The following is a 12,467-nucleotide window of genomic DNA, read 5'->3' as shown; positions in this document are numbered from 1 at the left end:
TGTCTTGGGCTTCAAAGAAACAAAATTTTGTAGCTCTTTCTACCGTCGAAGCCGAGTACATTGCCGCAGGCCATTGTTGCGCGCAATTGCTTTAGATGAGGCAAACACTTAGGGACTATGGTTACAAATTAACCAAAGTTCCTCTCCTATGTGATAATGAGAGTGCAATCCGCATGGCGGATAATCCCGTTGAGCACAGCCGCACTAAGCACATAGCCATTCGGTATCACTTTTTGAGGGATCACCAACAACGGGGAGATATCGAGATTGCTTACATTAACACCAAAGATCAATTAGCCGATATCTTTACCAAGCCATTAGATGAGAAATCTTTCACCAAACTTAGGCATGAGCTAAATATTCTTGATTCCAAGAATTTTGATTGATATTTGCACACATAGCTCATTTATATACCTTTGATTATATCTCTTTCATGTGCTATGACTAATGTGTTTTCAAGTGATTATTATGCTAAGTCATAGATTGAAAGGGAAATGGAGTCCTCGGCGAAGACAAAAGGCTTCCACTCCACTCCTTCGAATTATTCATCCTTCGCCGTCGCTCCACAACGCTCTCCAATTTGGTATAATCTTCACTCCTATATTATTTACCAAAGGGGGAGAAAGTTTGAAAAATGGCTTATATTTCACTCACACGTATCCGTTTTTGGTGATTCATGCCAAAGGGGGAGAAAGTATTAGCCCAAAGCAAAAGGACCGCACCACCACCAATTTCAAAAATTTGTAGTCTTTCAATTTGTATTAAAGAAGTGTTTTTAAAGATTTTCAAATTGGTATCTTATTTTTGATATAATCTCAAATTGGTATAACCTCTTCAAAATTAATATCTAAAACCCTCTTGAACACTAAGAGGATAATTTCTTTGAGGGGGAGTTTTGTTTAGTCAAAGGAAAAGCATTTGAAACAGGGGGAGAAAATTTCATATCTTGAAAATGCTTCTCAAAATCTTATTCATATACCTTTGACTATTTACAAAAGACTTTGAAAAGAACTTCCAAAATATTTGCAAAACAAAACAAGTGGTGCAAGCGTAGTCCAAAATTTTAAATAAGAAGAAAACCATCCATGCATATCTTATGAAATGAATATTGGTTTAATTCCAAGTAACCTTTGCACTTACATTATGCAAACTAGTTCAATTCTGCACTTTTATATTTGCTTTGGTTTGTGTTGGCATCAATCACCAAAAATGGGGAGATTGAAAGGGAAATAGGGTCAAACCTTTTCCTATATGAATTTTGGTGGTTGAATTGCCCAACACAAATAATTGAACTAACTAGTTTGCTCTAGATTATAAGTCATACAGGTGCCAAATGTTCAACACAAACCAATAAAAAGTCCAAGAAAGGGTTCAAATAAAAAGAGCAAAAGACAACCCAAAGGCAGCCCTGGTCTGGTGCACCGGACTGTCCGGTGTGCCACCGGACAGTGTCCGGTGCACCACAGGACAGTGTTCGGTGCACCAGGGAACCCAACTCCAAACTTGCCACCTTCGGGAATTCGGGGAAGCCGCTCCGCTATAATTCACCGGACTGTCCAGTGTGCCAAGCGGAGCAACGGTCGTCCACGCCAACGGTCGTCTGCAAATGAACAGTGAAAGCAAACAGTGCGCGACTGCGCGTGCAGAAGTCAGAGCAGGCGCAGATGGCGCACCGGACAGTGAACAGGACCTGTCCGGTGCACCACCGGACTGTCCGGTGGCCCACTTGTCAGAAGCTCCAATGGTCGAACCCTAACAGCCTGGTGACGTGGCTGGCGCACCGGACAGTGTCCGGTGGCGCACCCGACTGTCCGGTGCGCCATACGACAGAAGCCTTCACCAACGGTCAACTTGGTGGTTGGGGCTATAAATACCCCCCAACTACCACACTTCAATGCATCCAAGTTTTCAGCCATCAAACCTCATACAAGAGCTCTAGACTTCATTCCAAGACACAAACAAAGAGATCAAATCCTCTCTCAAGTCCAAAGATCATTCCAATCAAATAGTGACTAGCGAGAGAGATAATTGTGTTCATTTGAGTTCTTGCGCTTGGATTGCTTTTCTTCTTCCTTCTTTCTTGTTTCCAACTCAATTGTAATCAAGGCAAGAGACACCAATTGTGTGGTGGTCCTTGTGGGGACTTAGTGTCCCGATTGATTGAGAAGAGAAGCTCACTCGGTCTAGGTGACCGTTTGAGAGAGCGAAAGGGTGGAAAGAGACCCGGTCTTTGTGACCACCTCAATGGGGAGTAGGTTTGCAAGAACCAAACCTTGGTAAAACAAATCACTGTGTCATCCGCCTTATTTGCTTGTGATTTGTTTTCGCCCTCTCTTTCGGACTCAATTATATTTCTAACGCTAACCCCGGCTTGTAGTTGTGCTTAAACTTTATAAATTTCAGATTTGCCTATTCACCCCCCCCTCTAGGCGACTTTCAGTCCCGACAGTGGGTGGCCTACCCTCACCAAGACCAACTATGTCGAGTGGGCCGCGATGATGAGGATACGACTCTAGGTTCGCCAAATGTGGGAAGCGGTTCGTTACGGCGACGTCGACTACTACGAGGATCGACGGGCGCTAGATGCCCTCATTGTTGCAGTCCCGCCCGAGATGCAATTTTAGATTTCCCAGAAGCGGGCTGCCAATGAAGCCTAGGACGCCATCGCTACGACCCGCATCGGCAGCGACCGTGCCCGCAAGACCACACTGTCGGCACTTTGCAAGGAGTGGGAGAACCTGACCTTCAAGCCAAGTGAGGATGTTGATGACTTTGCTCTTCGCCTCAACACTTTGTTGCAGAAGATGGTGCAGTTCGGCGACGACACCTACGATGAGGAAAGAGCCGTCGAGAAGCTCTTCCATTGCATCCTAGAGAAGTACAAGCAAATCGCTCGCTCAATCGAGTCTCTGCTAGACCTCTTCACGATGGCGATCAAAGAAGCGATTGGTCGTCTCAAGGTCGTCGACGGCGACGAACCACATGCCCTCTCTGGGCCTATCACCATCGGCAAGAAGCTAAATCTCGCTCGGGAGCATTGGGAGGCCTTCCAGGGTGACAAAAAATAAGGGGGAGTCCTCCTTGACACGGGGCTGCAAACGCGGCAAGCCGCGCAAGGCGCGCGGAGGCGCCTAGGACGGGGCGCAAGAACAAGCTGAGGGTGGTGCCCGCGGAGGTGCCAAGGCAGCACTGTCGGCAACAATAAGCTGACACGAGATGACGGCTATCACAACTGTGGCAAGCTTTGCCACCGGCCTAGGGAATGTCGACAGTCATGACGCAGCCAGGCCAACGTCGCATAGGCGGAGGCAGAGGAGGAAGCTCTGCTCCTAGCACACGCAAGCATCGAGCTACCTCCAGCGGCACCGGCTGCAACGTCACTCCTCCACCTTGATGAGTCGAAAGCACGCGCTTTCCTCAGCGATGGCTCCAACAACGACATGATCGAAGGATGGTGCCTCGACACCAGCGCCACTCATCACATGACCAGCCGACGGGAGTTCTTCACCGAGATCGACTCTAGCATCAGAGGCTCTATCAAGTTTGGGGACGCCTCCGACCTAGAGATCAAGGGTGCCGACTCAGTTGTATTCACCGCCGCGTCTGGTGAGCACAGGCTGCTACCAGAGTCTACTACATCCCTGCGTTGAGGAACTTTATCATCAGTTTGGGACAGCTAGATGAGAATGGTTCGCGCGTGGAGGTCGAGCAAGGAGTCATGAGGATCTAGGACCCCTCTCGTCGCCTTCTTGCCAAGATACGAAGGAGTCCAAATTGGCTTTACATCCTCAACGTGAAGGTGGCATAACCTTGCTGCTCGTCAGGACGATGGGGCATGGCAGTGGCACGAGTGCTTTGGGCATCTTAACTTCGAGGCCCTGAAGCGACTCAGTGCCAAGGAGATGGTATGAGGCCTGTCGTGCCTTGACCATGTGGAGAAATTCTGCGATGTCTGCGTATTGACAAAGCATAGACGGCTCCTCTTTCCCCAGCAGTCGAGCTTCCGAGCCAAGGAGAGGCTCGAGCTCGTGCATGGGGACTTGTGCGGCCCGGTGACACTAGCCACACCCGGAGGACGACACTACTTCTTGCTGCTCGTCGATGACCTCTCCCTCTACATGTGGGTGATGGTCCTTGGCAGCAAGGGAGAGGCTACGAACGCCATCAAGTGTGTGCAGGTCACTATGAAGGTAGAGTGCTGCCGCAAGCTACGTGTGTTGCGCACCTTCAACAGCGGTGAATTCACAGCGGCTGAGTTCGCGTCATACTGCGTGGATGAGAGCGTTCAATGCCACTACTTCGTTGTATAGTCCGCAGCAGAACGACATCGTCTAGCGATGCAACCAGACGGTTGTGGGGATGGCTTAGGCTCTCCTCAAACAGAGGGGAATGTAGGCTATCTTCTGGGGAGAGGCGGTGGTGACAGCTGTCTACATCCTCAACCTCTCGCCCACCAAGGCACTCAACGGGATGACACCGTATGAGGCTTGGCATGGGCAAAGCGGGCAGTCTCTCACCTAAGGATCTTCGACTGCCTCACGTTCACCAAGGAGCTTGGCCACATCGGCAAGCTCGACGACAGGAGCACCCCAGGGGTGTTCATTGGCTACGCGTAGGGCTCGAAGGCCTACCGCATCCTTCACCTAGGAACACTGCGTGTGCGCACAGCGCGCGACGTAGTGTTCGACGAAGGGCGAGGATGGGCCTAGGATAAGGCGGTGGACGACAGCACGACTTCGACGTACGATGACTTCACCATCGAGTACGTCCACTTTGAGGGAGCCGGAGGAGTAGGCGACCTTTTTCCAAGTAGGCCTACCCCAGCACCCAAGTCTCCACCAACTCCAGCGCCACGCTCTCCAGTTCCGGCTACAACGAGCTCTTCGCCACCATGCAATCCAGCCACGACTCTGGCTCCAGCGAGCTCTCCGTCACCACGTACTCTAGCACCGATGGTACACTCCCCGGACGTCCTCTTCGATGCCATCTTGTGTCGAGCACGACCCAGTGGAGCTCGTGATCCCACTCTCCCACGACGAGGAGCGCGTCGACGCGTGCTACGATGGCGAGTCGTTGCGATATAGAAAGGTGGAGGGCCTTCTCATCGACCCGTCGGTGTCGAGCCCGGCGTCTCGCATTTTGACAGGAGAGTGGCATCTTGCATGCGACGATGGTGAGCCTCGGTCTTTCGCGGAGGCCGAGAAACATGCGGCTTGGCATGCGGAGATGCAGTCGGAGATGGACGTGGTTGAGATGAACTGCACTTGGGAGCTCGCTGATCTCTCTCATGGTCATCGCGCGATCACCCTTAGGTGGGTGTTCAAACTGAAGGGGGATGAAGCCGGTGCCATCGTTAAGCACAAGGCTCGCTTGGTGGCATGGGGTTTCTTATAGCAGGAGGGGATCGACTTCAATGATGCTTTCGCCCCCGTGGCACGGATGGAATCCGTGCGACTCCTCCTTCCGCTGTCAGCCCAGGAGGGCTAGCACGTTCATCACATGGACGTCAAGTCGGTGTTTCTTAACGACGACTTAAAGGAGGAGGTCTACGTACACCAGCCGCTAGGTTTTGCTATCCCTGGCAAGGAGGGCAAGGTGTTGCGTCTGCGCAAGGCCCTCTACGGCTTGCGACAGGCACCGAGGGCAAGGAATGCCAAGCTGGACTCCACGCTCAAGAGGATGGGCTTCATGCCAAGCACGCACGGGGCGGCCATCTATCGGCGGGCCAATGGAGAAAATGTACTGCTGGTGGGTGTCTACGTCGACGATTTGGTGATCACCGACGCCAAGGATGCAGAGGTGGCAGCGTTTAAGAAAGAGATGAATGCCACCTTCCAGATGAGTGACTTGGGACATCTCTCCTTTTACCTAGGGATTGAGGTGCACCAGAGTGACTCTGGGATCAAACTTCGCCCGACCGCCTACGCCAAGCACATTGTTGAGCTGACTGGGCTCACTAATTGCAACCCAACTCTCACTCCGATGGAGGAGAGGCTGAAGCTGAGCCGTGACAGTACGATAGAGGAGGTGGACGCTACTCAGTATCAGAATCTTGTGGGGAGTCTTCGCTACCTCATCCACACGACCGGATCTGGCATACTCTGTTGGCTACGTTAGTCGGTTCCTGCAGCGATCGACGATGGAGCACGAGCAGGCTGTGAAGAGGATCATCCGCTATGTTGCGGGGACTCTTGACCACCGTCTCTACTACCCAAGGTGCCATGGGGAGGCACACCTTTTCGGGTATAGCGACCACGCCGACGACATTGACACCAGCAAGAGCACAAGCGGGATCCTCTTCTTCCTCGGCAAGTGCCCCATCAGCTGCCCATCGGTCAAGCAGCAGATGGTGGCCATGTCTAGCTGCGAGGCCGAGTACATAAACGACCTCCACCGCTTCAACTCAGGTGCTCTGGCTCGCTCGTCTGCTCGGTGATCTCCTCAGGAGAGATGTTGGAGCAGTGGAACTCCGGATGGACAGCCAGCCGAGAACCCCGTGTTCCATGAACGGAGCAAGCACAGTCGGATGAGGTGCCACTTCATCCGCGACTGTTTGACAGAAGGGAGCATCAAGGCGCGCTACATCAACACCAAGGATTAGCTTACGGACCTGCTCACCAAGCCCCTTGGGAGGATCATGGTCTTTGATCTTTGTTCTAGGTCCGGGATGGCTCAACTTTCCCACAAGGCGACACACAAGACTTATAAGGAGAATGATAGAATAAGTTATGTGGTCTTCGTGTGTAGTAAAACATCTCTAATTTTGTGGTGTGGAGGACAGTCCTACAGCTGTAGGACAGCAGCAACATCAGTCTTTTGACTGTAAGGACAGCCTGCTGCATAGCAGAAGCCTTTTAACTGCAAGAACAACATGCTGCTGGCATCTCCTTTTCCTTCTTTCAGCTTTTGGAGGATAGCAGCTTGCTGCATTTTTTCTTTTGACTAGAGTACAACAGTACCTAGTGGTTAGTGCAGTTTGTAGGACAGCATATTCACATCTCTAGAAAGCATATGTTGTAGTCCCTTGAGCTATAAATATGTATTCCAACCCTTAGACGGGTACGACACTGTGTAGTATTTGAGAAAATAAACAGAAAATCACCCTAACCTATAGTGACTCCTCTCGATGAGAGTAAGAGCCCCGTTGCTTACACACGCAACGTCACAGCGAATTTACAGATAGATTGAAATGCTAGATTTTTTTTCAATCTCGTGTCTGACTCTTATACCACTTGTTAGAAAATAAACACTCTAGGAAAAACCATTTGCGCCAACTCCTGGCAATTTTCACTATATGAAGAGAGTTTAAATAATATAATGCGACTTACAAAATGTATATATAGGACAGGACAGACTACAGTACAATATAAAAATAAATTAGCTAATTGACATAATCCCAACCGGCAGTTCCTCTAGACGTCTTCGCAAGACTCACGTTAGAATTCAGATCATATCCTAACATTCTTCGATGCTCACTGCTGAATTCCTGTGATGCTCACCTCCAGAAATAGAAGAACTATTGGGTCCTTCAGTTGTCTGATGGACATGTGAAAGCCGGTAATGCTTTGCCAAAATATGTCTGGGGCAAACGCAATTGCATACTATGATTCTATGCGGTTGGAGTCTGATGAAACATTCAGCTGAGATTTAGCAATTCCCTTCTTTGAAATGCAGCTCATATCTTACAAAAATTAATTAAATTTCAGAATTCCCACAATTTAGCAATTCCCTTCTTTGAAATGCAGCTCATATCAACTAAGGACTTTATAAGATTTCAGAACCTTTTGCACTCTGGAAATATACAGCAAGGAAACGGATATAGAGGGAAGGGTCAACAGAACCTGACAACACAAGCAAAAGCTTTCCGGTTCAGTAAAAAGCTCGTCTACTTGGTATTACTGTCTCAACTGCTAGAAATATGTAAATATCCAAACCTGTACAAACCTTACGCTCTTCTTTTGTACAGTTCATCTATCTAATACACACTATAGTTATTCTAACATGGCTCATTTTATTCTCCAATATGGCAATATACACATGATTCTCGGTCCTTATGCTGTACAAGTGCAAACTGACGGTGGTGGTGGTTGGTGTCATCTTGGGCCGGACAGCTCGACGGCCTGCACCAGCAATGACGAGTCGTCGGTAAGGTCGGAGTAGCAGCGGCTGAAAGTGAAGTCGGGCACTTTGAAGGACTTGTGCGAGTCCGCGCGCTGCGAAGCCTGCCACCGCTCTGCGAGCCCGTCACCTTCCAGCATCCGGACCACCTCCGACATCTTCGGCCGGTGGCCGGGGAGGTACTGCGTGCACAGCAACGCCACCTGCACCATCTCCTCCATCTCGATCCCGTCGTACCTGCTCCTCAGCCCCTTGTCCACCAGAACGTCCAGCTTCTTCTCCTGGTGCATCTTCTTCACCTGACCAACAACAACAACAACAATGCTTTGCTGATTCATTACAGACGTTGCCGTTGCCTAATCAATCAAGAACACCCAACAATTAAACCATCGCTTGCAGATTTCTTACCCAATCAAGCATGGCTCCCTTCTTCTGGTTTGCTGCCTTCCCGAACTCCAGCGCGGTCTGACCAGTGACCAGCTCCAGCAGCAGGATGCCAAACCCGAAGACGTCGGTCTTGTCAGACGACTGGCCAGTGGAGAGGTACTCGGGCGCGATGTGACCGACGGTGCCTCGCACCGCAGTGGTGACATGCGAGTCCCGGTGGTCCAGGAGCTTCGCGAGCCCAAAGTCACCAACGATGGCCTCGCAGCAGTCATCTAGCAGGACGTTGGCTGCTTTGACGTCCCTGTGTATGATCTTGGGGTCACACTGCTCGTGCAGGTACAGCAGCCCCCTCCCTGCGCCAAGAGCTATCCTCCTCCTGGTCGCCCAGTCCAAAGGCGGCTTCCCTGCAGTGATAATTATTGCGGAATAAAGTGAAGGTCTGCCTTGACAAGAATCGTATGCTTGCTTTTGTGCCGTCCCAGCATTTGTCCAATGAACCAAAAAAAATAAGGGAGTACTAGAATCCAATTCGAGTTGTTTTCCAAGTTCGGCTTGTCGGGTTACGACTTCCAATTTGACACCGTTCTTTTTAGGCATGGAAAAAGAAGAAGAAGAAGACAGAATTTGTTCTGCACTACCGCAAGTGGGTTTGATATTATTGAGCACATTGGAATCTTGAGAAAAAAGCTTGCCTTTCAGGCGCGACGCGACGCTTCCGTTAGACATGTATGGGTAGACCAGCAGCCTCTCGGTGGCGGTCGTGCAAAACCCATAGAGCCTGAGAAGGTTTCTGTGCAGCGCCAAGCTGATCATCTCAACCTCAGTCTGGAACTGCGCCTCGCCTCCCGCGACATTGCCGTCCTTCAGTCGCTTCACAGCCACGAGAGTCCCGTCAGGGAGCTGCCCTCTGTAAACGAACCCAAAGCCACCTTTCCCTAGCAGGTTCTTGCCGCTGAACTTGTCTGTCGCGGCCTGGAGCTCCCTGAACTGGAACCTCTTCACGTTTCCAAGGCCAACGTTCTCCATGTGTTGGTCTACGTGTGGCCAGTCCGTTCCAAGAACAGGTTCAGCATAAACTGTTAATCTCTCAGGCTACAGAATGATGTGTGGAGTGAAAGTAAACGTGGAGGTCCGCTTACCGTCGACGTCGAAAAGGATCTGCCGGTTTCTACGGTGCCTCCACCAGAACAGGAATCCGGCAGCGAGGGAGAGGATGCTGATGCAACCAATTGCTGCACCGAATGCAACTGCAACAAACTTGTGGCTTTTGGATTTTGCCAGTGGCGGAGCACCCTGCGAGCTATTGAGCTTGTAGGACATCGGCATTGGGGCAGTCCCGTAGCAATCTTCCTCGGTGTTGGTGCCGCAGATGAGAGGATTCCCAACTATGCTGCAAGAACATCAATAGCCCAGAATAGTTCTTAATCTTGCATTTCCTGTCCTACTGTCATATATTAGCACTTGGGATAGGGAAAGACACAAAGTTTAAGCCTTACTTGAATGTTCTTGCCAAAGATCCCGGTATTGGACCACTCAGGTTATTATATGACAAGTCTCTGAAAACATAGTATAGAGCGAACACAAAGTTAAGTAAAAATAATACCTAAACATGAGCACAAACAGTGAGAAACTACTCACAGGAAAACGAGCTGGGACAAGTTAGCTGATGCTGAAGGGAATGGACCAGAAAGGGTGTTGTTGTTGAGCCTCCTGGACATGGCAACAAAATCCAGCATATCATGGCAAGAGGACAGGAACTATTTAATGCGAAAACCTGAAGAACAGCATTAATGAGAAGCTTGTATGTACTAGTACTACTGTAGAGTTGGCGCTCACAAGTACTGCAGGCTCTCAAGGTGGCCTACAGAAGCGGGGATTCCACCGTACAGGTGGTTGCTGGAGAGATCAAGTGTCTTGAGCTTTGTAAGCTTGCCAATCTCTGCTGGGATTGGGCCGGTGATGTTGTTGTTCTGCATGAGACTGCAACAGGGAAAGGAAAGCAAAAGACCAACCTCCAGTCAAAAAGGCACCAGGCAATGACAAGGTTATCCATCATCCGTGAGAAGAAGTAATACTCACACAGTCTCAAGGTTGGTCAGGTTCCCTATGCTCGGGGAGAGCAAGCCAGAGAGGTTCTGTCCTGGGACCTCCCTGCCAAACATTCGAATTGCCACAGTCCACAGAACATTGGGTAAGAACACATGGATGTACATAGGGGGGGGGGTGGGGAAGAAGAACTCTGCAGCGAAATGTGATCTGGGACTGGGAGCAGCGCAAGGGAGAGGAAGTGGAACGCTTACAGTCCGGTGACGAAATTCTCTGGCGAGCAGCTGACGGTGGTCCAGCTGCAGGGATCCACGGAGTCCTGGTCCCAGTTCTTGAGGACGCCACGGGGGTCCTTGAGCATGCTCTTGATCGTCATCAGAGCTTGCACTGCACAGCATTATAGTACATATATATACCAGAGAAATCACTTTGATTTCATTTCCTTAGGAGAAAGAACCGTCAAAAACCGCCGGTTCGATTCGAGGCAAACGGAACAGAGATGGAAACCAGTGGTACTACTGTAGAAACAGATTATGTGACGAAATAAATGAAGTAAGGGAGAAAGGATGGAACCTTCAGGGTTGACGCCCTTGGGGGAGAGGAAAGCGCTGGAAGGGGGAGAGATGATGAGCAGCAGCAGCAGCAAGAGTAGCACCAGGGAGGGTGGAGAAGTTGGAGGCGCCGCCTCCATTGCCGAAGGGAGGCAGAGCCGCAGAGGTGGGCGGAGCCAAGGGAAGAGAAGAGAAGAGAACGAGGTGGAAGGGTGGCGGTTCCAAGGGCAAGGGAGGAGATGGTGTGCGCCTGCGTCCTGCCTGCGTGCAATGTGTCCTCAAACATGGAACAAGCATGAGGCCAAGAAAGACATGCAAACGCAGAGCAGGTGTAGTCTGCAGCGCAGCGCAGCGCAGTCCAGCGTTCTCTCTCTCTCCGGCAGGACGCAACAGCACAAAAGCAGGGGGGAGGGTGAGGGAAGGAACAAACACGCCTGCCATCTGACCTTAGTGACCTGCCATGAAAAAACGCGATAGAAACAATGGACGAATTCTTTTTCACTTCTCCGATTTTTTGCTTTTTGTTTGTTCTTGTGTTTTTTAGTTATTCATTTCAGATTAAAGTCAGCTATTTAGACTGTTGTAGCTATAACTTATAAATAAAAAATATTATATAAGCATCAGAACATCTCCATGAGACTAGGTAAATAGCTTATCAAGAAAAATTTTGGCTAATCAACAGCAAAATAACTCTCCAACAGACTAGCGATCCGACTCGCCAAGCTATCCGACTCTCCAAATTAGCTCCCTGACTAACTAAACTTGGTTAGCCACCTGACTAGCTGAAATAGATAGATAGCCTGTTGGAGTGAAATGCTTTATATAAAGTATAATCTTTATTAAAAGATAAATAAAAGTTAAATAGAGAGTCAAAAATAAAGAATCTTTTGAAAATGCTCTTAGACATGATACGAATTAAAGCTAAATGAACATGTTGTTTGATTGGTGAGAAAGACGAGAGAAAAGGAGGAATTGTGGATAATACTACTCTACCCATGTTCAATAGCCCTCATTGAGCTCTTTCAAGGGCTGTCTCAACTACTACTTCACACAATCTACCAAATGGCGAGCTTCTCCACTAACTTCTCCATGAAAAAAAGAAAAAGCATCCATAAAAACGAACAAGGCCAGGAGCTCTAAAAACAGACTTTTTTGGCTCTCTTTCATTCACTCTTCCATAAAATTAGGAGGAACTACGTTTTTAATTAAATAGGGTGCTCCTACATAAGCTCCCCGTGAATATAAGGAAGAAGTTATTTTTCTAGATAAACCAGAGCTGAGTCGATGATATGAGAGTCCTACCAAATGGAGTCTAAAACTCTAAATATACTTCATATTTGTAGCAAATGGAAGGACATGCCAAGA

General features: G+C 49.3%; 1 protein-coding gene across 3 annotated transcripts; it reads right to left on the bottom strand.

Annotated features, from left to right (window-relative positions):
* Window positions 1-7,736: 7,736 nt before the first annotated feature.
* Window positions 7,737-11,546, bottom strand: LOC100382590 (putative leucine-rich repeat receptor-like protein kinase family protein). 3 transcript variants are annotated; one of them, XM_020543768.3, is made up of 10 exons: window positions 11,125-11,546; window positions 10,806-10,938; window positions 10,585-10,656; window positions 10,342-10,485; window positions 10,144-10,215; window positions 10,002-10,061; window positions 9,645-9,895; window positions 9,198-9,539; window positions 8,527-8,909; window positions 7,752-8,417 (listed from the first exon to the last, which is right to left on the bottom strand). In XM_020543768.3, the coding sequence occupies exons 1-10, from the start codon at window positions 11,240-11,242 to the stop codon at window positions 8,094-8,096; spliced, it is 1,899 nt and encodes a 632-aa protein (XP_020399357.1). In that variant the 5' UTR covers window positions 11,243-11,546; the 3' UTR covers window positions 7,752-8,093. The 3 variants fall into 3 exon arrangements, with proteins under 3 accessions (NP_001168791.1, XP_020399357.1, XP_020399356.1); XM_020543767.3 differs by having other exon boundaries at window positions 7,752-8,447; window positions 11,125-11,508; NM_001175320.1 differs by having other exon boundaries at window positions 7,737-8,417; window positions 10,144-10,485; window positions 11,125-11,332.
* Between the last annotated feature and the right edge of the window lie 921 nt (window positions 11,547-12,467).

Source organism: Zea mays, chromosome 9, assembly GCF_902167145.1.
Source record: "Zea mays cultivar B73 chromosome 9, Zm-B73-REFERENCE-NAM-5.0, whole genome shotgun sequence".
Classification (NCBI taxonomy): domain Eukaryota; kingdom Viridiplantae; phylum Streptophyta; class Magnoliopsida; order Poales; family Poaceae; genus Zea; species Zea mays.
Note: the sequence above shows the minus strand (reverse complement) of the source record. Positions and strands in the feature narration are given on the sequence as shown.